The sequence below is a fragment of the Neolamprologus multifasciatus genome, chromosome 3, assembly GCF_963576455.1.
Source record: "Neolamprologus multifasciatus chromosome 3, fNeoMul1.2, whole genome shotgun sequence".
Lineage (NCBI taxonomy): Eukaryota > Metazoa > Chordata > Actinopteri > Cichliformes > Cichlidae > Neolamprologus > Neolamprologus multifasciatus.
The window spans coordinates 24,414,901-24,442,366 of record NC_140441.1 but is presented as its reverse complement, the minus strand read 5'-3'; the positions used below and the strand labels follow the sequence as shown (position 1 = coordinate 24,442,366).

Here is a 27,466-nt window from a genome sequence, read left to right as displayed (position 1 = left end):
CATGTGAGAATGTGTAAGAACACTGTGGAAGATCAAGACAAAATCTGTAACTGATGACTTATAAGAGCACAAAAGTAACTGTAGTGTTTCACACTAAAGTGAAAGATGTTTAATTTCCTCAGCAGTGAATAATAAAGGATGTTGAGTTTGTTTAGTAGCTTCATGAAAATTTTAAACTATTTCAAAATTTATTAAATCAATAACGCTTTTTTGCCCTGTGAATATTTAGATAGACTGTGTTTGCTCTTAAAATAAACTCTTTGAGACAGAAAAATTAAAGATACAGGCACAAAAACTGGGACTGATGTCAAGATTTTAAGTTTCATTCCTCTGACACTCGTTGAGTCAGGGTCGGTGTGGTAATATTGCAGGATATAAGGAAGGTTTTACACGGAGGGATTCCTGTATGTTCAGGGTGTGCACTTTTCCTACTGCTGGGTGTGGGAGTGTACACGAGGATGCGATTCTTGAAAATTGAAACTGAAACAAAAACGGGCACTCACAGAGCGGCACAAACGAGTTTTTGACGGGCTGAAAGTTCTCTTGTTAGTGTAGAATTGCAGATAAAATGGATGAATATCCGTATCCACTGTTTTTTGAAGCCACTGACTTTACAGACAGAGAGAAGGAGAAAGTGAGGAGATACTTTCAGAAAAGGCGAGACTCCGGGGGTGGCGACTGCGGAAATCTTGAAAAACTCGGAGGAAGCGTTTATAAAATCTGTTTCAAGGAAAAAGAAGGTAGGACAGTCGGTCATTTGTAAAATATTTTTGGGGGATTTGTGTTTAATTGCAGACTGTTTCAGTGACTCTGTTTATGGATGTTTTACAGATCAAGACAGAGTTTTGCAGAGGAAGTTTCACACCATCACTCTTCCTAGTGGAGAAGTGCAGCTGACCGTGAGCCGGACAAGTTCACCACAGACCTCTGACCAGCCATCGCCAAGTCAATCACTGGTACAGTTCACTGCCCTTTCAAACATGACTTTTGGTTACAGTAAAAACCAGAGTGCCAGAATAATGTGACCAAATCAGTTTAAGAGGAGTGAGTTAGCCTGCAGGGGAAGTTTGACAGCTGAGGACAATATTGACAAAAAATATGATTTTAAAATATTTGAAAGACACTTTAAGTACTGCAAAGAATACATTTTAAATACTAAAAATCTCTCCTTTGAAAGATATATGATCATTAAATTTGACATCAGGGACAAATATAGAGAACTGTGTGTTTGCTCCACTTTTGCTGGGCCCTCTTTGTTATAGTTTTCATTTCATTGTGCCTCAGTGTTTTCAGTGGCTGACAGTTCTCAGGCTTCTTTCACTTCTGAGTCGTGCTGTTAATACAGAGTGTAAATACACAGTGTAGTTCAGAATTGTTTAAATAAGAAAGCCTTCCCTGAAAAATACATTGTGTGGATGGCACAGTATGTAGATACAAATACAAATACTTTACATACTATTTTGCATTAAAGCCTTTATAGACAAGGAAGTAACCAATGCCATGTATGTTACTCCACCTCCATACCATCAAAGATACTGTGTCATGGTCCTGGGTCCTTTTGACAAAGTGTTTTGAGTTCTCTTGTATTTTTGTCACTTGGTGTTATTATTTGTGTTTTACGTCCACTGTGTTTATTCTATAATTGGTTGTTCTGTTTAGCTTTTTGATTATTAGATTCCCCTCGTGTCTTTACCCCCTGTGTCTCCCTCTGTGTTTATTTCTTTGTGTGAGTCCTTGTGCCTTGCTTCCCCTCCTTGTGTTCCATCATGTTTCCCCAGGACGTCTGCCTGTGCTGTCTCTTGTGTTCCCTCGTTCCCACCTGCCTCTCCTCCACTCCCATATCATGTTTCCTGTTTTACTGTGAAGGTCCCGTGTTTTTTCTGTTCAGTCTAGCTTCCCCTGTCTCGTTATGGTTATTCGTATCAGCTGTGCTCCTCGTGTGTTCTCACTTCCTTGTTATCCTCTGTGGATTTAGGTAGGCGTCACCCTTGATCCTCCCTGTGTCTCCCCATGAGTTTATATTCTTAGGTTGTCGCATTTTAGTTCATTTCTATTTGTATCACCTCTACACCTGCAATAAAGCAGTGTATTTGAGTTCACATTTTTCATCTCTGTGAGTTTCTGTTTGGGTCCTTTTCCTTCCCTCACACAGCCGTTTTGTGACATACTGTTTTTTAAAACACAGGTCATAAAAAGCCAGATGGTAACACTCTCACTGGACACTTTATTAGGTACACCTTGAGAGTAACAGGCAAGACTTCAGTGCCGCTTTAAATCTTTGCTGTTAATTTTTTATTATAATGTTGTGATGTTATTTGAGTTACTGCTTCCTTCCTATCAACTCGAAGCAGTCTGGCCATTCTCCTCTGACCTCTGACATCAAGACGACATTTTCATGCAGAGAATTGGATATTTTCTCTTTTTCAGTCCATTCTCTGTAATCCCTAGAGATGGTTGTGTGGGAAAATTCCAGTAGAAATAAATTAAAGCAGCCCAAATTGATTTTTCATTCTGATGCTCAGTTTGAACTTCAGAAGGTCCCCTTGACCATGTCTAAATGGTTAGTGGCATGTGATTGGCTGATTATCCTTATGTATTAATAAGCTTAAACAGGTGTACCTAATATAGTGGCCAGAGATTGTTTGTCTGTGTGGTTTGGTCATACAAAATTTTAAATTCCTTGTGGAATCCATGGACACTGCGTCTCGTTTGCACACAGATTAAAAAAAAAAACCTCAACATCATGTTTTAGATTATTCACCAATCATTGCATTCTGCTTTCATTTACATTGTACACAAATACCCAGACTGTTTTAGAAACAGGGCTGTAGCATATTTCTTTTATAACACAGTGTCATAGTCAGACATAACAATCAAAAAGAAAAACATATAAACAAAAATATTAATTTAATGTGGTTTTACCTACATAACAGAAAGGACTGTGTGAATTGGGGCAACTGCCATGAAATCAATGTTTTGTTTTTTGTTTTTTTGTAGAACTAGTTTATTCAGAAAACAAATACTTAGACTTGTCTTTTTTCTCCTAAGAGGTGGTGATTAATATTGGTGTTTGAGTGTTAGATGTTCTGGTGCTAGGGCTGGGTGACATGACGTTAAATCAAAATTATGATTGAACATTATTCCTCAACTTTGAATAATGAATGACTGATGTGTCCAAACAACAAACACTGAATTTTTATTTAGCAGTGGGCTCAGTGTTTCATGTTTACTCCATGATGGATCTCGTGTATGCTGTAGACTGGACATAGCTAACATAGTACATAATGGATGAATTATTAACAGATTTAAAGAGAAAAGAAATAAAATACAGGTTTTGAGTAAGGGTTATGTATTACTTAGTGTCCAACCCTATGTGGTACACCCCCACTGTTTACAATAAGTAGCCTATCGTATATCATAAATTGACAGATTTTTTTTTTTCTTTCCCTCTTTCAGAGCTCTAGAAACCCAAACATAAAGGGTCTTGAGAAGACTTTCAGGATAGATGTTTTCCTGCTGTTTTTCCTGAGAGACAACTGTAAAGCATACAAATTTTTTGAAAAACAACTCTCGTCAATCGGCTGCACAGTGGAGCTAAATTTTGATGAAGAGGAAGTTTTGGTTAGAGGGGAGGTTGACAAGGGTCCAGGAGGAGGATTTGGTGGTGCTGCAGAGAAATGGGAGTGCCAAGTGGATCGGGTCTTCATTCGGCTTACCGAGACCTACCTCTGCTATCATGTGCTTGAGCCACAACTGGTGAAAATGATACTGCAGGACTCGGCCTTTAAGACAGATGATATCAAATATTACATAGAGAGTGGCTATGCTGTGGTTGTGGGAGAGGTTGATGCCATGAAGGAGAAGATTGCAATTCTGGAAAAAAGCCTACCCACCAAAAAGGAAGTGCCAATTGTGGAGAAGAAGTTCAAGCTCATAGAAGAAGAGTTCAATCGAGAAATGCGTGCTAATTGTCCAGAGGTTACAATCATCAGAGGTAGTGCCATGATCACTTTGGAGGGCCCTGACAAAGATGTGCAGTCAGGAGCTGCAAAACTGGTTGAACTGATTAAGAACGTAAAGGAGAAGAGCGTTAAGTTCCCTACAGCTCTGCTAACCTTCATGAAGACCAGTGATGCCATCCCAAAATACCAAACTCGCTTCAAGCAAAGGCTCAGAAACCCTGTTTTCTTTGAGGTGGGTTCAGATCTGGTTCTGTCTAGTTTATCCTCTGATGCTTTAAATATGGCCGAGGCAGCAGTGATGAGAGACCTTAAAGTGACCACTGTACAGCTGCAGGGTGCAATAGATCTTAACAGGTTGAAAGAAATTCTGACGAAAGCCAAGAACGAGGCAAACAGTGGAGAGTTCAGAGTGGACATCGGCTACATGCCCGGCGCCAGGGGAACCTCAACAACCAAAGTCCAACTGGTGGGCTACAGTGAAAATGTGGCCAAGCTCAATGAAGTTCTTCACGACTTCCAGTTGAATCAAGTTTCAACTCAAGAAACCATCAATCTGCTTCATCCTGAAATGGTCGACTGTTTTGATAAAATCCTAGACTTGATTGGCGTGAAGCAGACCAAGGTGACCTTACAAGCCTCACATTTTCCAAATCCTTGTGTGTTTGTGTCTGGTCCTCGATGTCATGTTCAGGAGGCCAAGGAGGTCCTAACATCAACTCTAGACAGTGTTATAGTAGACACTTTGACTCTAGATGGACCGGGGGCTCAGCAGTACTTCCAGGAAGAGGGTAAAGTGACTAAAGAGCTGATAGAGAGCTCCTGTTACGTCATTATCCGAGATAAGCAAACTGCAGCCACCCCAAATGTGCAAAGACCACGAAACACCAGCAGAGTCAGTGATACACCTAGATCTCTCAGCTACAGGAGCAGCATGTACAGCACAATTGGAAACTCTGCAATCAACAGAACAAACCTGAAGATCAAACTCAGCAGTTTAGAAAATGAACAGGTTTGATTATTTCCATTCAATTCTATTTCCCATAGTCCCAAAATAAAATATCAACATTCATGTTATTCAATGTTAATTCTGCAGGTGGATGTTCTGGTGGTCCCCATGCTCAACAAGCAGCTGACTTCTACAAATATTGGCAAGAGTTTGTTGGCCAAAGCTGGTAATATATTAAAGTTAAAGTTTGATTCAGTCTTAGCCAGTTGTGCCCTCGCCCCTGGTGATGTTCAGATGGTTGATGCACCTCCATCTCTGGGCTGCTCCAAGATTTTCTTCATTGAGTGCTTGCCTTGGGACGGAGTAAGAAGAAAGAGTGTTCAGGTAAAATTAAGGACTTTTATTAACACTTCTGGTGATGGAAAAGAACTAATTCTGTCATGGTCCCGGGTTGGTGACCCAGCGCTTTGAGTTTGTGATTATTATTTTCTAGTTTATTCTGATTTTGTATTTGTTGTTGGGGTTTGGTTGTCGTGTTTGTTTTCCCTACCTGTGTCTCCCTCTGTGCTCTGTACGGGTCCCCGAGTTTTGTGTGTAAAACAGTCTGTGTGTTTCCTGTTTTACTTTGTAGGTCTGTGTCTCGTTATGCCCATTACTTCCAGCTGTGTCCCCTCCTGTGTGCCATTTCCTGATTACCTGGTGTGTGTATTTATAGTTGGTGTCTGCCTGTGCTTCTCGTCGCGTCGTCTGTGTTTCTAGGTATTCTGTGTTTCTCTGTGAACCTCCCGTGTAGTCTACATTATTCCATGTTTCTTCGTGTCTCTCTGCTCCTCGCTCCATGTCCTCCATTTTGTATTAGTTTTCCCAGTTTAGGTTTATGTTCGGTTCTGCCCACACCTTGGTTTTGTGCACTGTAAATAAAACCCACTTGCACCTCCGCCATTATCTGCTATTGGATCCTCCTTTCTCACCCTCCACACGACTGCCGCCCCAGCCGTGACAAATTCATGGTTAATTTACCTTCAGAAAACCATTGAAATGCACTTTATGGCTGTACATACTTGAAAGGATTAATTTGAATAGTCAGATGATATCTAAGCATGTATGCTCAAAACTAGAGGAACAGACAAAAGAAAAGATAATAAAATATTTAACTGAAAAGTAAAAGCGTTAAAACACAAACTAGTCAATTAACTGTACCTATGACTGCAAGGGAGGATTTATCCTCCAAAGCCTCACAGTTTTCCATGTGTGCTCTGTTAGTTGCACTGTGCAATCCAAGAGTTTGAAAACATAGTTGAAAATATGTAACTTTTGATTTGCAGGCTCTTGGTAACGGTCTGAAGAAGTGTCTGGAGCTTTGTGCACAGCTGAATTTGGATTCAGTGGCCATTCCAATCATTGGGCCAGGTGTTATTTTAAAATACCCGCTGAGAGAAGCAATTCAAGTGTTGACTGACATCATTCACCAGTTTGGGTTATCTGCATCCTCTGGATCTCTTACAAACATCCACATTGTGATTAAACCTGGCTACCCTGATTCTGAGGCGGTCAGTGTCAATCAATATATCCTGATCTGATATGTAACATGAAGGCATCCATCTTTCATCGTGTTATTCTTTGTTTTTATCTACAGTGCTACCACGATGTCTACAAACAGCTCAGCTTATATATGAATCAGGGAGGCCAAGGTAAACTAGCACTACTCATACTGTCTTCATTATGTGACATTAATGCATAGTGAGCAGATAAAAAGCATTCAGCCAGTGTTATATTTTACCATATTCATTATTACCCTCAGTCATCAGATTAAATGTCAAACAAAATCTAATGTGTGGTCTTTTTCCTCTCAGCAATCTTCAGGTCCCTCACCAGTGACCTAGATGACATCATCATAACAGTGAGAAGTGGAGTTAAACTACATGTGGTGTCTGGTGACATCACTAATGAGACTACAGATGCTGTGGTGAACACAACAGACTCCCAAAGTTTTAACTTTGGTAAGTAACCTTGGTGAGCAGGAGGATCATGTTGTAACTGTAAAGTTTGTTTTAGCCACAATGGTAGCATAGTTCACTATGGCAAAGTCAAACAGCTGTTCATGAATATCTGCTCAAAGATTGGGATGCCCATATGAATATAATCTTTGAGGATCAAAGTTTTCATCTAGCATTATTAGCAAGCCACTTAGATTAGCTAAAAACCTCACCATATAATTACGAAGAGCTTAACAGATAGTCATGGTTGAACATCATAAGTATTAGAAAGCCACTAATTTCTAATGCATATGGAGCTGCAACACTAGATAATTTCTTATATTTTGGATCTCATACCTATTATGGTTATAGTTTCACATAATGAAATCTAGTGCAAATTAGGCACATTCAACAGGAACAGGCTTAGTGGATGGCAAAATGTAAAACTCTCAGGCCTAGGTGATGGAAAGCAATCAAACTGTAACACAGACAAGTGACTCAGTGACAGTCTGGCAGGGAACAGAGATGAACAGGTGAACTGGTACGCTGCCTGTGGTGTCAACTCAGCATGAGAAATGTTTGATCTTCAGCCAAGCAAGTTTGGCAGGGATTAGCCTTTGACTTACCTTTGAGTACCATTTCCCATAAATGCATGTGGATTGATTTGGGAATATAGGGTTGATGAGTAACTGTATTCAGGAAACGTATCCAACTGTGACACAAATTGGAACTTAAGATGAAACTGTGGCATTATTATTATTGTTGCTATTTCCAAAGCTGCACTTACTAATTAAATACATTTATTAAATATATTTAACCAATAGGCATTAGACATTCATTTTACTAAGATTATCTTACTCTTTTTGAAACCCCAGTTTTTCTTTTAATGTTACAATAAGATAGGCATTTGTGATTTTTATTACATGCTAATAAATCAAAATGTATTTGTTACTCAACTGTGCAACTGACCCTAAACATTACAGTAGCAAAATTTGGCATGTTACTAACAAAATCAGTGTGCCCCAGGGTAGCTGTGGCTACAATGTAGCTTGCCATCACCAGTGTGTGAATGGGTGGATGACTGAATGTAGTGTAAAGCGCTTTGAGGTCCATAGGGACTAAGTAAAGCGCTATACAAATACAGGCCATTTACCATTTTTTACCATTTACCAAAATAGATGGCAATAGTTATGTAAAGGTTGGTAACCTCCATCATCAGAATCATCAGTCCTGGTGCTGATTAGCTGTTTTAGCATGCTAAAACTAGCACAGGATTAGCATGTAGCACAAACTTGCCTTCACTGACATCCTTTAAAATATATTTTTTCTTCTTCTATATATGGCTTATGCAAAGACATCTCAACTTTAGCTCAACCACAGGTGGCAGCAAAAGTGAATCGAGGAGAAATTTTCGTGACCCAGTCTGGAAACTTCCCCATTAAAGCTATTTTACATGTGCATGGAGAACAGGATGAAGTCCTCATTGAACAACTTGTATGTGATATCATTTGTTACTGTGAATCACATAAATACAATTCATTGGCAATTCCTGCCATGTGTGCTGGTAAGTATTTTGTTCAGCATTTCTATTTATTCTGTTTGTTGTGCTACACACACACACACACACACACCTAAGAGGAAGGGGTGTTTTTGCAGGAGCTGGAGGTTTGGATCCTACGATTGTGGCAGGAGCCATTTTTCGAGGAATCAAGTCATCTGCATCAATCATGACCAGCCTCATTGACATCCGCCTCGTCCTGATTAAGATCAATGTCTTCTTGACTTTTAAAGAGGAAGCGATGCAGATGTATTCCCCAGCTGTCATCAACAGAGGTGACAGAAATATTCACAAACTGACATCTTGTGTAGTTATTTAGTGTAGTGAATTTTAAAATAAAAACTGATTCAAAATTATTTTACTGAAAATTTTTACTGATTTGTTCCAGTACTTCCAGTACTTCCATTTCAAGTACAGCAACAACAGCCTCCTCCTTCTGTGAGTGCATACCTCAGCAGTCTCCAAATCAGCTCTACAAGTCAGCAGTCTGTCTTCACGTTCCTGGGTCTTTCCAAAAAGGACGTTGACGATGCCATGGAAAAGCTGAAGCATCAATATCAGACGCAGTGCTCCAGTAAAACCTTCTCAAAGGAGGAACTGGAACCCCTCAGCCAGGATGACATGATGGAGCTGAAGGAGCTGGTGGAGTCTGAGGGTTTATTCATGCAAACCGATCAGTCTGGCACCCTAACAGTAAGCGGGTTGAAAGACGGGGTCACCCGGGTGATGCAGAAAATGAATCAGTGTCAGTTAATGGCTCTTGCCAGAGAGGTAAGAGTCAGGGAGGAGGAGGATTTGTACCTCCGAGTTGTTTGGTGCATCCTGGCACATAACGGAAACTGGGAAAGACTTCCCAGAACAGCCAATCACCAACTGGAAACCGACAAATTAACAGACGGATTAACAGATGCACAGGGACTCACATGGGAGGTTAATCTACAGACGATGGTGGCCACACGATCACTGAGCAGACAGACAACGAAGCTGAAACGACTTGAGAATCTCGCAGGTGAGAAGATAGTTCTCAATGATTTACAAAATGAGCCCGACTGATACTGGAGTTTGATGCTTGAGAGTAATACAAACTCAAAAGAAACAAATGTTAAAGTGTATAAGATGTAATGAAAGGATGGAGTACAAATAGAAATGCATAATGTATCGCAACCTGCCGCACCTGTAAGAAAAACAATCATACAACACCTCGAACACAAAACTTTGAAAATGCACAGCTACATAAATATCTGTGTGTGCATGTGTGTGTGACAGACAGAGAGAGAGAGAGAGAGTGAGAGAGAAGAGACTGTGTATGTGTCTTTGTCACGAAATATACACGAAAATGAGTGTGGGAAGCTGCAATAACACCTCTCAGGAGCCAGAGCCAGATAGAGATGGATCCAGGAGAACCATTTGAAGCCCCCAAGAGTACCAAAGACCCGAGGCCACACATCTCAGCGATATCTGTGCCTCCATGCCAGCAGGAGAAGAAAGGAGGCCCTTAAATGGGCAGCTCACAGCCAAGGGGTGGGAGTCCCAGAGGGCTAGAGGCAACAGGCAACCGACCCTCCTAGACTTTGGCCACCCTAGTGTGAGCCAAGCTCAAATTCCCAGGCTCAAGGTGCCCAAGAATTGCCCAGTAGCCGGCAGATGTGTGTGGGTTTGTGAAACAGGGGTCTAGGAAGATGGCTCTACCCACTGTGACCTACGCTACCCACAACCCTCCATCAAGACACCACATCTATGATTGATGCATTGTATGAGGGAATGAGAATTTACTACAAGATTTTGTAGTAAATGGCAAATAATAAAGCTTAGCATAGGCTCTTTCTGTGTCTTCTCGTTTGTATGCTGTATATGCTATATATGCTTGTCTCTTTCAGACTTTACTTTCCCTCTGTACTGGGACAGCATGGCTGCCAGTGAAACTATGATGGTCATTCCCCTGGAGTCTTCTTCTGCAGAGTACCGAACAGTGAAGGAGGCCTTCAAACGAACCGTCGCCAAAACTGTGATGAAGGTGGGTGGCTCTCCCTGCGTAAAAGAACGTTTCAGTTTCTAACTGTATTACCTGTTTTATTATATGCTTCATCACTACTTTATTCTTTTGTAGTCAGTACAACCAATGATATTAAATGTTATTAATGAAGTGTAAAATTTTTATTTGCTTTAATATTTATGTATATTTAGGTATATTATTTACAGTAATTCCCATTATTTATTTATTTGTTTATTTATTATTGCTTCCTTTTCATATCATATTCATATCATAAATTCTACCTTGAAGTTTGTTGCATGTATTTGGTTTTGTAACCCCAGTAACATGCCCAGAGATATATACATCCATATACACACATACTGATGCAAATATACATGTGCACACATTTATAAACACAGTGTTTGTGTAAAAAGCGAGTGGGAGCGAACCGTATCTTTGTAGTGGTCATGCTGGGACATTGTTTCAGGTCCTCACTCAGTCTGTTCCAGTGCTTCACTCCCAACATAGATGCAAAAACTTCATTTATCAGTAAATAAATAAATTTTTTAAGAGTAAAAAATCATAATGTAATTCCAAGTTACAAGAAATCAGTCAATGTCAGTCAACTAAATTCACCATTTGAAAGATATGATTTATTATTTTTTAATTGTATTCATTCATTCTGGATTTTAGTTTTAGTTTCATATACCTGAAGTCCACTGAATTGATAATGACATAATTTTCTCATTCACAATACAAAGAAAGATGTTTCAATACAGTTGTAAAACCTGCCGGCAAGTCATCATGTTTTCAGTTTTTCAGATTTGCAGATTTAAGGTAATTAATTGATCGATGTTTACAACACAGAATCTTCTCATACCTGAGATGCACACCTCAATTTATGGCCCACAGAATATAAGCATAAAACTACCCCTCAGATGTAATTAATATCCTGGATTACCTTGTTTGGCAGCTTGTTGATCCTTTGTCCATCTTCTGTCTTGTCAGATTGAGCGTTTGCAGAACGTTCACCTGCGCCGCGCCTATGACGCACAGAAGAAGCACATTCTTGATAAGAACGCACACGAAGGAGGAGCAGGGGAGAAACTTCTGTATCACGGGACGACCCAGGAAAATTGCAACTCCATAATGAAAACTGGATTCAACAGGCGCTTTGCTGGGCAAAATGGTGATAGTCTTTTTATAATGCTCAGAGAAATTGCAAAACACCCGAGAGCTACATCTCAGACTCTGCAGGTCTCGTTAGCATGTTAAATGTTAAAGTTTATGACCGTACAACTAAAAACAGACAGTTTGTTGACTGTGTGTTGTTTGTAAGGGTTGCTTCTTCTTCTTTCTTTTTTTTGTAACCACAAGTCAACATGAGCACCTCTGTTCTAGAGAGTCTAATGTGAGGCTATCTGTCTGACAGCTAAAAAAAATCCAATACTGGATTAGGTAACAGCACAATGATTTCAAGCATAGCAGGAAATCTACAACAGAATCGCTGCAAATGCTGCCATGGCCCAGTGTCCTTGCTTAAATGATGTGGTGGGACCTTAAGAGAGCCGTGCATAAATGAATGCCTGCAAACCTTAATGAACTGAAGCAACACGCTAAAGAAGAGTGGGCTGAAATTTCACCAGAACAATGTGCGAGACTGATAAAGCCACACAGGAAATGATTACTTAAACTTATTGCTGCTAAAGATGATTTAATTATTAAGGTATTGAGTTTTTTTTTTTTTTTTTGGGGGGGGGGGGGGTTGTTTTTTTTTTTGTTTTTTTTACCCCATCAGTCCCCAACGACAGTATTTGTTACTAATTACAAATGAGGAGGGTTAATGTGTTTAAATAGACCTTTGACAAGTAACAGGCAATCCAGTATAACCACTGCTTGTTCCTGTATACTGTCAGGACAATGCAGGTAAAAATACCCTGTGATTACGAGAGCATTCATATATTAAGGCTGAATAAATTATTTTCTCTTCTGGTGACTTTGGTGTTTCAAGGGTGACATGAAAGGCAAGGCTTTGTTGTTGTTGCTTTTAATCTTGTTAAGCATTTGTGGCTTTCGTGACACATGAAATCTTGGGTTTAAGTGATTGTGGAGGTGTTTTCAGGTCTAGTACAATAACAGCGCTTGATTCCTTATAGGGCTGAAAGGAAAGATTTTCATGTTCCTGCATGCACTAATAAAACATGTCAGTTACAATCAACAGTGTAGTTAAAACACCTGGTGAAAGATATTAAAGTAGCAGTACATGTAACAAAGGAGGGTTTAGTGAACTAGTAAATCTGTGTTCTACAGCTTGTACTTCCAGGGTATTTGTGACACCTAAAGGATCTACTGCTAGAAGGCTGAGGGGTATCATGTGATTTATGTTGCAAGACACTACAGTGTAAATGGGATCACCTATTGTTAATTTTCTTTTTCTTTTCTTCCTACCCTCAGCAACTTCATACGGTCGTGGGACCTACTTTGCTGTAAATGCTAACTACTCAGCTCACCCCACCTACTCCAAGCCAGCTGCTGATGGTTCTCAGTTAATGTTCGTCGCCCGAGTCCTCACAGGCGTCTGCACTCATGGCCGACATGATATGAAGGTGCCTCCACCTAGAAGCCACCAGCAGCCTCACAACCGCTATAACAGTGTGGTAGACAGAATAGATAACCCCAGCATGTATGTTGTGTTTCATGACAACCAAGCGTACCCTGACTACCTCATCACATTCAAGTGAGAGTAAAGGAAAAGAGTTTTCCACTGTTTACAAACGAAGGTGTCTGAAAAATCCAAAAAGAAAAATAATAAAACTAATATGCACATTTCACACTACAGTTATATACAGTGAAATTTCAAGTTTGAATTATAGAATTATGTCTGATTTAAAGTTTAATTATTGACTTGTGACTGAATTAGAAAAGTTACATATGTGTACATAAACACTGGAAACATGTTACACAACCATGCAGTTTTTAATCTTTGATTTGGTTGACATTTGGATCTTACATGTTCACTTTGTAAAGTGTAAAGCACTTTGAATCACATCTAATTAGTCCAAGAACATGTCACAATACTCTAATAAAGATTTACTGTATGATTGCCTGGTCCATTCGTAAACTGTGAAATTTCATTTGAATTGTGGTGACATTATGCAAACAACATCTAAAAAATATTTTAATTCATAATCAAGTAACTGTTAAACATAGTCAATCATCTGATAGAAGAGTTTAAAAAGTTAACTGTATTAAAATGAGAGTTAAAAACATGAGTGAAGAGAGAAAAGCTCCAGTGGGATGATAATCTTTCTTGTCTGTGGCATTTTTGTCCACAGCTAAATGTGTTTTACAAGAAAAGGGCTCTATATGTTTGCTTTGGAGTTCATTTACTACAAAACTGAATCTATTATATATATCCGGTCATTAAGTCTGACATCACTAGCCGTGTCTGGGCCTAAACTCCGCTGCAGGTCCATATATCAAACGATCACTATGGCATTACTGAGAGTTGAAAAACTGTCTAAAGTCTTTCATCTTTAATAAAATGATCAGCGTTCTGCTCTACCAGGTGTAACAATTGAGTTTAACATCCATGAAAACGGAATTTATGACATTTAACGGAGTTAGAAGTTAGCAGGAAGTTAGCTCGCTAGCTTCTATCTAAATACAATATAGCATGTCCTGACTGCGGGGTTTTGGAAACAAATTAAAACGTACAGCTTTGCTTTCACTTCCAACATAAATGAAGACAGAAAACTAAACAGCAGTGACATTTGTAGGGTTACTGAAGTTTGGCTCGCTGGTATATAATGATGTGCCACGTGACGCTAGCGACACAGCTATGTTAGCATAATATAAACAAAATATATATAAACTTTTTTCCACTCGATAACAGTTAACGTGAGTGTTCTCGGTGGTCAGGAACAAATGTAATCGCATGGGAGGATGCTGTAAACGGACCAAACTTCAGCCAGGAGAACAACTGAGATAATCCATCCACAATACGAGGTTAGTCATTCATATACTGCTGCATGGGCTGGGCTGTAGTTACATCCTAAGGTTTTAAAAACTGAGCTTAAATAAATGATTAGCGGTAATAAAAGCCGAGGGAGGTCAACAGTGATCACTGACTGTTTTAGGAGCTTTTTGAGATTAAAAAGAAGAAAATACAAAACATTAAACATGTTAACAACACAAAAGCCATATTAAACGCAGACTACTTTAGGCCCGGAAGTAGGATTCGTCACGTCATCACTTAACGACTGGATTATATTATATAAAATATAAGCCATTTAGCAGCTAGCTATTAATTTGACTACTATCTGTGCAGCATTTGAAAACAATATTAGCAATGCTGAAGCTATGTAGCTAAAAAACTGTAGTTGCATAACAATGATATAGGCCTATATGTGGTAAAAGAATAACTGAGGCTAAATAATGCTGGGCGTAGGTGAATGTAGCAATTCTCAGGGGCTGATGGTGACAGACGCCTGGCCTTGGACCTGCCGGAGAGCAGGACAGTCCAGAGTGGCGATCACCCTGCTTGTCCCGGCCCTCTGCGGAGTGAAATACTCAGTCCAGGTCAGAGAAGAGCCTCCTATGACCAACCTGAGAAAAGACAAACACGTCAAAAATATTAAAGCAAGAAGCAGAAACCTTTGAAATAGGTGTGTTTTTTTTTTTCTTTTGCTACTATTTGGAGGTTATAAAATCTTTAATCTAGAAAGATCCAATGGGATGAAGTGAGACTGAAACCTGTTTTGGTTTTGTGTGGAAATATTTTATACAAACAGTTGTTCATCATCACTCACCTGTAATACCTGGACTTTGGCTCCATCATCCCAGGTCCTTCCATGCGAATGTAGACGTTCTCCAGGTTGAAGCTGAAGGGGTTTGTGAACTCCACAGTTGCTATCATCTCTTCACTCACTTTGCCTCTACCAGACACCTGAAGTACACACAGGAAATGTAAAAAATCCACCCCTAAAATCCAGCAACTGTATATGATAAACAGTTGCTGGATAGGACATCAAACATGTAATAAAAGCAAAGTAAACTGCCTGAGTGGAACCAGGTTTGTCTTTAATGTGATGTAGGATGCACACAGCAACTGAAGGAACACCAACAAAGAGAAAAATGCTGCAAAAGCACACAAAACACATCAGAAATAGAAAACAACTCTAAGAACAAAAACTAAATAAATTGTGAAACAAAGTGTTTCTGGGGACATGATAACATGACGGACGAACTGCAGCAGTGAAGAAACGTGCAGCGTTACACTGAGGCACACTTAAAAGAAGCAGAGGGTTCATCATTGTCGAAAGGAAAGAAAGGATGCAGGTAACGTGTGTTTTAACCACACGAGTCATATGTTTGCTATTAGCCGTTTACTGTTAGCTTGTCACTTTCACAGCTGTTCCATCACATAATTGTGAAACACTTCATTTTGTTTTATGATTTTTTTTTTTTTATTATTTCTTCTTCTTTTTTTTAGATTTTGTGGTATTTCTTAGTTTTGTTTCTGTTGTTTTTTATTAAATTTCCGTTGTGTTTGTGTGCTTTTCCAGTGTTTTTCTATTTGCTAGCATTTCCTTAAGATGCAGTGCGTTTGACCTCTCAGGGCCACCACAAGGAATCATTTCAGACCTCTACGATGAGTTTGGGGTTGCGCAGAGTGACGACTTTCATTGCGGTGATGATTTGACCGGTCTCTCTGATCTTCCCCGTAACAATGAAGTGGAGATTAGCTTGTTCCACCAGACGCTTCATGTATTTCTTCGACTCCACAATCGCCACCTCCTTCTTATCTGTTAAATATAAAAATATTTCTACTTTGATGTGTGTATATTTCCTTAAATCAAAGTTAGAGATAAGATAAAAGATTAAATAGACATTTGTGCTTAACTCAGGATTACACTAAAAGAGTTGTCTACATTTGGTAATCATCTGTGGGTTCATGACTATGCCTCTTCATTTCCATGCCGTACACCTGACTCACTCATTTTGGGTTCAATCACCACCCTGGGGGTCAGGAACAGGAACTCGGTGCTGGCAACTCCAGTATAATACACCACACTCCCGCTGATGTAGGCGTCCACAGTGCGGCGCTCATCGCTCTTGTTTACGAACTCCACGTTCAGCTCAAAGTTGTCACCCACGCTGATCTCCAGGTTGGGCAGGACCACGTCCACATCAGCCGCGGGAGGGCTCAACTTCTCTCGTTTGCAGCCGTACTCCTCTGCTTTTTCCAGGACTGTCCGCTCCTCTCTGCTGCCTGTGTTGGGCATTTGAAATACATTAGTGTGTTTGTATATTAGCAGAATAAAATCTGACGTCCTTTTTTATTTGCTTTGCATTTTTAAAATGGTCTTGTCTCAGAATCGTCTAATCTTTGCCCAGTTTGTGATAAATGAAGCACCAGGAGTCTTTTGGTCCAGAGTACCAACTGTGGTTAAAAACAATACAGCATGATGCCAAATGGAGCTGATTTCCAAATGAAAAGAACTCAAATTCACAGTGTTTTCCTAAAAACACTGCCTAATCTGGCAACCGTATTGGAGTTCATGATGCCCGACAGCATTCATGAGTGCCAACAATGAGCTGTTCTCCCGTTTGAACTTGCCACCTGGCATTTCAGCTCCAAGGATTTAAACACTGACTTAGAGACTGGCGGGGCAGGGTAATCCATCACTGTAAAAATTAAGCCTAACAGTTTGTTTCTGCTCAAGTGTTTCCATTTTCTTTTCTTTTTTTCATTATTTCATGATGTCAAGATCTGCTGCTTCCTGAAACACTGACATTTGTGTTCAATGTAGTCCCTGACCTTCAGCAAATTTGTATTGATCTGTAATGTCGCGGCGGGTCACATCTCCCGGAGATTTGGTCAGAACCAGGCGGCCTACGTGAGTTCGGTTCACTCTGACTGGCTCCATGGTCCCATCTTTCCTCCGGGAATGAAACACCACATCACTGTTAATCTGTAGAAGGAAAGAAATAGGCACTGTAAAAACAAATACTGTGTGCCTTCTGTCATCAAACTGCCTGGTTATCGGTCATAAAACACAACAACCAGCAAGCGACGTCATTAAATACAAACTCATTCTCAGTAATTCTAGAAAGAGAGTAATTCAAAGGCATTCACCTCGGCAAACACGAACGCAGCGTCAAATGGGAAGCAAATCTGTCCGTGCTTGATGGCCTGGACTGACGCAGGTCCACATCTGTACATGCCTTTATGGATTACAAAGGAAAAATCAAAAAATCAGTGTGACTCAAAGCACAGAAAACATTTGCCTCTCCTTTTACATTGCTTTGACCTAACCCTACAGTATTGGGAAAACCAAGGGAGGAGATTATAGAATTCCCTAACCTTATTAATTTGGGAATCCTTGCTAAATTTTTGCTCACCATCACTGGTCTCCTGTGGTGTTGCATCCACAACCTGCCAGCCCCCAAAGCCAGGAGGGAGGTCAGGTCTGGACATGTAGCACTCGTTCCAGCAGTGATAGTTCCTGACAAAAAAAAGAAACAGTGGTAAATATATAATCCAGTTTAGTTTGTATCTAATTTAGGTATATTTTCAGAATCAATTACTTAATCTTGATTATCTGGTGCTCCTGCGAGAATACTGTAAATTTATTTCTCAGTAAATTTTGTTGCAATTCTCTGGAGAACAAAAAAATCTGATTCTGAGTACTACTGTTTGAAGTGTGTTAACAGACACCTACCAACAGGAGCGCAAAACATCTAGACCAAGGCAAGTAAAGAAATCTCAGGATATCTGTTGGAAAGTTTCAGTACCAGATGGAGTCCCTGGTTCTGTTTCGATCGATCCTGCCGTTTTCATCCATGATTATGTCAGTCTTCAAGTTTCCATCGTTGTCGTGAGCTGAGTAGTAGTTGGTGACGACCCGAGATGGGATGCCCAGGCAGCGTAAGACTGAAATGCAGAGGCAGAACTTCAATCAAATCAAAAACAAGGGCAGGAGTCAAGAGCTTAAGAGATGTGGTTGTAAACTGAGTGAGCTGGTGCAGAGTCAAAGGAGACTGTATGTAAAAGGCACCCACTGTGACATCAACCAATGATGAGCAGACATCATGTTTAAACCCCCAAACTGAGGATTTTGGCAGTTGTTTATTTATTCATTTATGTATTTTAATAAAATCAGACATACCAAGACAGGGTTGGACCTGACTGAGAATCTGAAGGAACTAGAGATCATAAACTTATTATGAACATTTTTTGTGAGGTCAAAGATGAAGGGAGCCAAAGGGCCATTATGCTGTTATATCTATCCATCCATCCATCTATCTATCTATCTATCTATCTATCTTATGCTGAACCTTCCTTAACAGATTTGTTTTTCCTCACAGAGTTCTTATAAATAAATAAGTATATAGTTTGAAATGGAGAGTCATTTTTGAGCTACTTAGATCCAGTAAAGCTCTCACAGGTGTTGAAAACAGCAGCGTACACCCAGCACTGAGCGTAGCAGACAGGCATCTTGCTGCTGTTGTAGGTGAGCAGGATGTCCGTGCTGCCGGTCCAGGAAGTGGGTGCCACTCCGTAGGTGTAGTCACCACTCCAGTTCCCCACCAAAACGCCTTCATCATCCCGAGAGTCCAGCTGCAAGGAAAAAGACAAGGCTTTAGATATCCACTGCTCTGATTAAACACAGGGTACGGGAAAGCAGCACTCATATTAGCATTGCTCTCACCATGGCAGAGGCTACTCTGACGATTTTGATGGGGTCTCCTCTGTTGGTGATGGGCATTTCAGCCCGGTCCATGATGTACAAACAGGAATCCAGGATTCCATAGTTGAACTAGGCATAAAAACCCTCAGGTCAGTCATAAGACTTAACTGATAAGCCCTGAAGTGCCTCAGTCTTGTTTTCTCCTACCTGTCCATAGTTCCAGTCCCTCTCAGCAATGTCATCATAGGCGCCGTGATAGATGATCCCCATCTCGGTCATCACACACTCCTGCCTCTCCGTCTCATCATCCAGGAACACAGCATCCTCTGAGGGAAGACAACATGTGGGGTGTTTGAGTAGGACGAAAGCCAAACTGGGATGTTACAGTTCAGACTTTCAAAGACATACACATAAAAAAAGAAAACAACACAGCACACCTGCCACCCAGGGATTGAAGAGGATGTACATGTCCCTGGTGCTTTCCTTCCTGGTCCTGCGGATGCCATAAGGTGTCACCACGGCAACGTACATCTGGTACTTCCCCACAATGCAGTTTGCTGCTGGGGTGATGGCCATGGTGACCACGTTGTCAGAGGTGTTTGTGATGCGGCCTTCCCAAGTGGTCTGACGCTGCTTTGTGGGGAAGACAGGGACGTAGGTGCCCTTGCTGAACTGAGGGCTGGAGCCTGAGGGAGCAGCAAATATCAGCACATTTACATCATCACCTTTAAGTAAATATATTCTGGTGATTTATGTTTATGCAGGTCTGCTCTGATTGTTCCTAAAGCAATAATAAAAAAAAACTGTGGTTCTCAAACACACCTTCATCTAAAGCAGGGGTGGGGAACTCCAGGCCTCAAAGGCCGGTGTCTTTTTTTTAGATATCCCCCTGGGTCAACCCACCTGAATCAAATGATTAGTTCATTACCAGGCCTCGGGAGAACTTCAAGACATGTTTAGGAGGTAATGTAGCCATTTAAATCAGCTGTGTTGGGTCAAGGACACATAAAGCCTTTTGTCTAAAACTATTTAGAAATACTCCAAACTTAGCTAATATTATTAACAGGATTCAAAACTGAGGTAGCACCAAGAATAGAAATAGAATAATCCTTTAATTGTCCCACAAGGGGAAATTTGGTTGTAACAGCAGCAAGAAAGACACATATACAAACAAACATGACACAGAACAGCAACGTACACAATTTTTTATATATTTACATCAAGGACTATAGTTACCAAAAACAGAGTATTGTACCGTTATTAACGTGTTGACTTTTGCATGTAATACCACTTTGTACCGCTAGATGGTGCCGCGAATCAGTGAAAGTTTCATTTAAGAACTCCTTGAATTTTTATTTGTCACAGTGGCCTGGAAGAAATTTAAAGCCTCACTAGGAGAGAAACAGATCAGGCTGGTTGAAAATAAATATTAAAACTTGAAGAGAAGCACAGATGTGAAAATGTCGACACCCCGGCTTGATGCATGCCAAATAATCCAGATAAGGAAATCCTAAAAAGTGAATCTCTTGCATTGCAACACATCTATCTGGTAAAATGTTGTCCCCTGGTAGTGATGTTTTTAGTTAAATACTGTAAAAGGTAATTACAAAAAGTACCTTTAAGCTCTTAGTTGTTTACTTTAAAACTATTTTACCACCTGCTCCATGAGGCCACAGATAAGAGTAGTACTTAGTGGATTTGACTAACCGATGACAAACTCCAAAGCGAACTTATCTTCAGCAGGTTTGTAGGGACGACTGAAGGTGATCATGACCTGGAACTCTTGTCCTCTGCGCACGATTAGATAGTCAGAGTGGTACAGCGCGGTGTGATGAGCTATCTTGTTGCTCTCATCGGGCCTTTTCATCATGTCCACCTCACTGATGTCCAGATATTCTGAACAGACAGGGAGAAACAAAGAGAGAAGACACAGGATGAATAAATTCTCAATGTTTCTTTTTTTTTTTCCTCCTACCACAAGAGGACAGTGATCGCCACACTTTGGAGGAAATCAGATGAGTGACAGAAAATGAAGAGAAGCATCTGTAGAGAAATTGGATATCAGATGCTGATCATGCTTTCAGAAAAAACTGTATATTTCTGGAAAAACTTTTTTTTTTTTTTTATTATTTCTGACCTACGTGATATTCAGAACCCAGTATGTTCTTCAAAAGTTCAAAACTTTATCAAGTTTATTCACTTGCAGTGGGGACGGCTGAGCTGAAAGTCCTCAAATGACCTTATTTGAAAACTTTAACTTGGTTATATCTCTGGCTTAATATTACACTTCAGTGGTTCCCTAGTCCTGCTCTCTGCATTGAAAAGGTCACTCTTATTTTGTGCTTTGCCTCCCATAGAAAGCCTTTGGATGGTTGTAGTCAACAGTTTATGTGATGAAAAGTTATCTTTTGGGAACACAGTCTGAACTGTTCTCTCCTTATTAAAAACACAAGTGTTGCGTCAATAGGGAAATTCAATCGACTGTTCATTTGCGGTTGTTTACTGATGTAATTCCAGTCATGACTTTCATAAATTCCTGTTACATCTGGATATCTCTGTGTGTGCAGCTCTTTGACGGTATTTCAGACTGCAGTGCAGTGACACGCAGCAGGAAGTGAGCAGAATTTATCCCCTTTGGACGTCATTCATGTGTCAGTCATGCGTAAAACGTACTGGAGACTGACAGGAAAGGGGCTTTATCTTCTCCACAGAAGACCCACTGTGTCTTCAAATTACAATTTTTTTTTTTAATTTTCTATAAATAACAGCTTACTGTCGAGAAGAACAGACTCATCCAGTTCTTTAGATGATCTGACAAGCGTCTTCCCCTTTGGGTTTACTGGACTTTTTTTCTCAATGCATGCATATTTTCAAGAAACGTATCACATACATAAACACACAAAATTCCTCCGTCACCTGTCAGAGGAGGGTATCCCCTGGGGCCTGGTTGAATAAAGTACTCATACTCGGGGATGTCGCTTGTCTCAGAGTTGGCGCTGGCAGCAGGAGCTGCGGCGCGGCCACGGTTTGTCACTTTGGGAGGAGGTCCAGTGGGAGCGGGAGGAGCAGGAGAAGGAGTCGCGATGGTAGCTTCATCAGACATGATAGTGATTGCTCAGGGTGGGTGATTTCAGACAGGAACTAGGAGGGAAGAGAGGATGTGTGAATACTAAATTATTAGCAATGCTGGGTGAAATATTAGAGTCAGTGTCATGCAACTTTAAACAAGTCCAAATCTGGGCACATGCCACAGACTGAAGCAGAATCTGTAAGAACATAAAGAAAGTGAAGAAGAATGTGCTCACCTCCATAACAGAATTAAAGACCGACACCATTACAGGAGCTACAAAGAAGCTGCGCAACCATCTTGTTTTATTTACTGTTGGTAAAATTCTTTTCTTTCCAATTCATCTGTCAAGATCCTAAAGGCCTGTTTTCAAATTGATCTGCCTTCCACCTCTGGAAAATTGGGTTTAAAGTCCAAAAAGATCACATGCTAAGATGAAGTTGGGGTGTAACCAAACCTTCCACATGCCTCGATAAATACTTTTCGGGTTATATCTTTTATGTCACATATGGCTGGCATGTGTGTTTGTGGCTTGGATAGAGACTTGGTTCATAGTTACTCCCATTCCTGCAAGCTCCTGGTCAAGAAAGACAAGTTTAGTGTTTTGTGATTTATTTTCACTCCAGAAATAATGTTTGTTTTTGTGGTTACAGAACGTGGAAAAATGACATAAGCTTCAGCACAGAGCATTTATCATGTTTAAAGAAAAAAAACTTATTCCAGTCATGAATGGAAACCACAAAGAATCTTACTTCAGTGTGTTTACTGAAGTAAGATTACTTAGTTTGGCAATAATATTAATAGACTTTATTTACATGTCAGTTTGCAAAGTTCTTTGACAGACAGAGTTGACTAAATAAACAAATGAATAAATTAATTAAGACAGATACTGATTAGTTATTAATACCAAGGAAAGACTAAAAGAAGACAACATATTGTAGATGATAAAGGTACATGAAGCTGAGCTGTGGCAGAAAACAAAAGCAAAGCTCCTGAAATCATTATGAGGGGATTTAAAAATGGGGGTATGTGTTATTACTACTAGTAGCACCAGTGATTGTATGTTATACAGTGGCAGTAGTTTTTTCCCCAAATGTTTGAAATGTAACTGCATGCTTTTATTACTGTGATATATATATATATATATATATATATATATATATATATATATATATATATATATATATATATATATATATATATATTTTTTTTTTTTTTTTTTTTTTTTTTTAATTTTTTTTTTTTTTACTTTTAAATCTGAATCTTTAGGTGGTTTTGGGCATTTTATATCCATATCTTACATATTCTAACTTATTGAGCCAGTCATATCTGTCACTGGTGGTCAAAAGGTTGAGTCTGTTTGAGTTTATAGAAAAGGGAACAGTCTGTAGTTGTTCAAAGTTGTTCTTTGCTAACATCAGGTCAGATTACATAAAGGTTGTGACATAAAGCAACTTTTTGCTTTTAATTCATGGTTAACCCACGTATAGAAGTGCTAATAGTAAGCCACACTGTGACCTCAGTGTTTTCAAACTGCGGTTGTTTCTTTGGTAATAGGTCAGCACATTCGACTGTTACCTTTGTGGTTTGAGCCCACTCATGAAAGTTTCCTGCTTTAGCAGTGCAGTCACTCTTAGTTCAGATATCAAAACCTTCATACAAAAACTCAGGAAATAAAGCTGTGGATTAACAGAGCCTGGCTGTTCAATCAATAATGAGAGAGAAGATGTAAAGATACAACTTCTATAACTTAAGAGCAAATAGAGGCACATTAGACAGGAAGACACAGCACACTCTGCAGCCCCGTAGTTCAGCCTGTTTCTGTTTCAACCAAAGAGCTGGTGGGTTGAGCCCCCCTGCGACGCCCATTGTTTTTGACAATGTAAGCTCTCTGATTATGGTTGTAAGCTTGCTACTCTTTGCATTCACATACATAATCTAAGGACAAAGGAGAAGCTTTTCATTACTGGAAATGTGTGGTTTCTCTCAGCAGCCACTTGTAGACCACAAGTTAGCCAATCACATCGTAGCAGGCTTTTTTGCATGGTGGTAAACAGTGAGTAAAATGAGGATTGCATTTGCTGAACTCCAATCTCAAATGCAGTGGTTGTTGTCTGATGATAATGTGCCTTTTGTTAGCTTTTTAAAATGACCTGAATGGATGGATGGAAATATCAGGTTGTGTTTTATGCTTTATGATGCATAAAGAGATAACTTGCATGTTTGCATGTTTGACCTTTTGAATCCACGTGTAGATAAACTGTTTTCCAATAAAAAGAAAATACAGATGGGTTTATTTAATGTCAAAGTCACACCCCTCACACCCTCAAGGCTTCGGGTTGTTTTTGGCTTAATCATGCAACTACTGTTGCTAAGAGCCTTGCTTTTAGACTTGAGACTTCAGTAAAGGCAAAAGAAACAGAGGTATAACTTAGCAGAGCGGTTTGACATGTATTTCCTCTTACTGGGGATGAAAGGTTCAACCAGCATGCCCACTCCAAGAGGTCCTCCCACATTAAGTTTTGTGCCATGATGCATGGGATATTTCCAATTGTGTAGGTTATATTGGGCTTAATGATACTTTGCATCACTCTGTCTTTCCAAGGCATCCCAATGAGGCAAACTGTGCCACTGGTGGTTCAGGTGAAAACAGAGCGCTCACTGTGCTGTATGATGAGTCATCCAGCACACACCCCCACATTATACAACAGTGGGTTTTACTCTGAGCCAGGTGTTTTTACCACAGACTCCATGTAGTGTGCACCCTGCAAGCATCTTTGAAAGCAGAACTTGTGTATATAATGCTTAAATCAGCCTTTCCTATACTTATGTAATCTTTATGGCACTAGCTGCACGCCTTCCTGCACAGCAGTGGCAGCCCACTCTGCCTATTGCAAGCAGGGTTTTGGTAACCCCCATCTGGGCTGAAGGGCTGATGTCATTTTTGTCCTGTTTCTTGTTTTGTGGATTTAATGAGTCACTGAGTACACCAACTGTCTCTGTTTGCATCCTTTTGCTTTATTCACACCTAGGGCCAAGTTTGAATCCAGCAGTTTGATTAGTCACCACAATGGTCATTACCTTTTCTCTTTTTGCAGCTGAGCTATTATACGGTCATATTTAGTAAAATATTAACTTGGGAGAGTAATAATACCCACCAAATGAATATATTAAAGCAAAAAGGACACAATTGACCTAACTCAAAAAGTTAGTGGATTGGATGAAGTATGACACTGTGAATGCTGAAGTGAATCTGCAAAACTGTCATCAAATGAATAACTGTAATCATAATTAAACCTGTTTTGTTACTTTACAACACTACTTCTCTGTTTTCAAATAACACTGGAGTGCTTAATGTGTTTGTTTTTTTCAGTGTTTTTGGGGCAACTGCTGACACAGAAAAAAAAACCCTGCAGGTAAAACAATAAAACCCTGAAAAGAGCCAAAGACTCTCGTTAAAGCCTTTATTTAAGCAGACTAAGTCTGGGATGCATTAAATGGTTTGTAGAGGCAGCATGTTCATAGTTAGTGATTAACCTCTGGTTAGTTAGTTTTTTCATTTGCACATACATTAATAACTCTGGTCATTTTCTCACAGTTACTGCCCACTGATAATGTTCAGGTTATAACCACTTGGTTATTACATTTAGTTAATTTGGTGGAAAATGTGAAAATGTGATCCAACTACATAACTAAATTAAAATGCAACAAAGTGTATCAGTAAGAGTGATAGGCCATATAGTGATGTGCTAGAAGCTTTGTTAGACTCACTCAGAGTTGTTGTGATTGCACAACAACAGTTCTTAAATGACTCTCAGATGGAAATACATTTCTTCACATCTGGAAGTTATAAACAAACATTTGCCAAATTGCAAAGGAATTTTAGTGTAGTAAAATAGTTTCACCAAAGCTGTTACTTACCAGTCAATCTTCGTATATGGAAAGAGCTCAAAATGTGGAGCGGACATAGACACACGTCAGCTGAAGAAAAGCTGTTGTTTGTTGGAGTCGGTCTGCTGCTGCCCCATGCAGGAGTCTTCTGCTTCTCTTTATATACCCCACTGAAGGAAGGAAAAGCGCGCGCGCGCGTGTGGGTGTGTGTGTCTAAGACATCTGCAGAGAAAGACTTCTTCTATGGGTGTAACTGTGCTGTCCAGCTTAGAAACAGGATGTGGAATGTACCATCTTCATACAACCCACAGATGGATGCGGCTCAGGCACATAAAGTCACTGACTAAGTTTCTGGTTTGAGATATTTGGGGACTCACATGAATAAACCTGCACTTAACTCTTTCTACCTTGAACACTGCGGAAACTGTTATTAAACACAACACTTCTTAAATGTTGCTGTTTACAGTCATAAAAGTAGATGTAGTATGTGGCAGAGTAGCAATTAAGAATGTTTTTATTTTATTTTGTTTTCAGAAATGCTTCAAATAAACCCACCTTTTTCTAGCTCATTTTACATCACACATCATGCAGTTTAAAACATATAACAATAGTATTAAAAAGGTATTATTACAGTTTCTGTTAGGCAGTGTGATCTTTAAAAAATGAGGAAAATTTATACATTTTTGTCTGATTGACAAGCTTCATTTTTCATCATGGCGATGATCCCAAACACACTGTCAAAGCAGTAAGAGCATACCTGCATTGAAAAACACACAGAATGAAACAATGTGTGTGTTATCCCTAAATCATTGCACCTATTTCCCACTTTGAAAGCTAAATATAAAGAAATGAGAATGGCTCAAGACTTTTGCACAGTACTGTACTCCTAGAAGGTTCACTCTAGACTTAAACATAAGTGCTTCTGAAATTAATAGTAAATTTAAGTCACAAAAAGTAGCTGTCGACCTTGTGTTATGTTTGTTATGCATTAATTTAGCATTGTAAATTATTTCTAGTTTCCTCCCACTTATGTCTGTTCATTGTTGGTTCAAAAGCATTTTGATGGAGGATGTCTATTTCAGTGTGTTTGTAAAATAAATGTGATTTGTTTTAGCTTTCTTTTTTTAATATAACCCTTTTACTCAGTGTAAGATGTGGTCTTTGTGCTGCATGTTCATTCACTTTTAATAGCTGTGACTCTGTTTGTTGTTGCTATTTGCTCATGTGGTAGTTTTATTGAAAGTGTTGGCTTTGGCTTGTTATTATTTCAAGGTTATGATAACTCTGCTACTCAACTAAAAAGTATTTGCCGTCTCAGTTTGTTTGTGCTGTGTTTAAAGTATATTTGTATGTATATAATAAATAGCTTCACAAATCAAGCTTCTTGGTTTGTCAAAT

At 39.6% G+C, this 27,466-nt stretch overlaps 2 protein-coding genes and 1 long non-coding RNA gene across 4 annotated transcripts in view; 1 reads left to right on the top strand and 2 right to left on the bottom strand.

Moving 5' to 3' along the window:
- Positions 1-27,466, bottom strand: part of LOC146522196 (uncharacterized) — a 360,305-nt gene that overhangs the window by 276,308 nt on the left and 56,531 nt on the right. The window lies entirely within an intron of this gene.
- Positions 48-13,515, top strand: LOC146522199 (protein mono-ADP-ribosyltransferase PARP14-like). The gene is made up of 13 exons (XM_085155466.1): positions 48-740; positions 832-956; positions 3,457-4,971; positions 5,056-5,292; positions 6,234-6,458; positions 6,545-6,599; positions 6,762-6,908; positions 8,239-8,448; positions 8,541-8,717; positions 8,831-9,451; positions 10,320-10,456; positions 11,423-11,603; positions 12,869-13,515. The coding sequence occupies exons 1-13, from the start codon at positions 569-571 to the stop codon at positions 13,153-13,155; spliced, it is 4,089 nt and encodes a 1,362-aa protein (XP_085011592.1). The 5' UTR covers positions 48-568; the 3' UTR covers positions 13,156-13,515.
- Positions 13,372-26,253, bottom strand: f13a1b (coagulation factor XIII, A1 polypeptide b). Of its 2 annotated transcripts, XR_014873447.1 has the most exons (16): positions 26,099-26,253; positions 22,027-22,251; positions 20,818-21,006; positions 19,548-19,796; positions 19,318-19,436; positions 19,132-19,239; positions 18,866-19,040; positions 18,215-18,353; positions 17,822-17,925; positions 17,556-17,644; positions 17,238-17,391; positions 16,413-16,688; positions 16,061-16,221; positions 15,226-15,362; positions 14,670-15,022; positions 13,372-13,817 (listed from the first exon to the last, which is right to left on the bottom strand). XR_014873447.1 is itself a non-coding variant. In XM_085155471.1 (15 exons), the coding sequence occupies exons 2-15, from the start codon at positions 22,211-22,213 to the stop codon at positions 14,881-14,883; spliced, it is 2,229 nt and encodes a 742-aa protein (XP_085011597.1). In that variant the 5' UTR covers positions 22,214-22,251; positions 26,099-26,253; the 3' UTR covers positions 13,372-14,880. The 2 variants fall into 2 exon arrangements, 1 of the variants encoding a protein (XP_085011597.1); XM_085155471.1 differs by having other exon boundaries at positions 13,372-15,022.

Coding starts and splice junctions, on each gene's coding strand:
- LOC146522199 (XM_085155466.1), top strand. CDS start 569: ATGGATGAATATCCGTATCCACTGTTTTTTGAAGCCACTGACTTTACA. Junction 4,972..5,055: donor GCAGTTTAGAAAATGAACAG/GTTTGATTATTT, acceptor TTAATTCTGCAG/GTGGATGTTCTGGTGGTCCC. Junction 6,459..6,544: donor GCTACCCTGATTCTGAGGCG/GTCAGTGTCAAT, acceptor TTTTATCTACAG/TGCTACCACGATGTCTACAA.
- f13a1b (XM_085155471.1), bottom strand. CDS start 22,213: ATGTCTGATGAAGCTACCATCGCGACTCCTTCTCCTGCTCCTCCCGCT. Junction 19,437..19,547: donor CTTCAATCCCTGGGTGGCAG/GTGTGCTGTGTT, acceptor GTCTTCCCTCAG/AGGATGCTGTGTTCCTGGAT. Junction 15,023..15,225: donor CCAAAGTCCAGGTATTACAG/GTGAGTGATGAT, acceptor GTCTTTTCTCAG/GTTGGTCATAGGAGGCTCTT.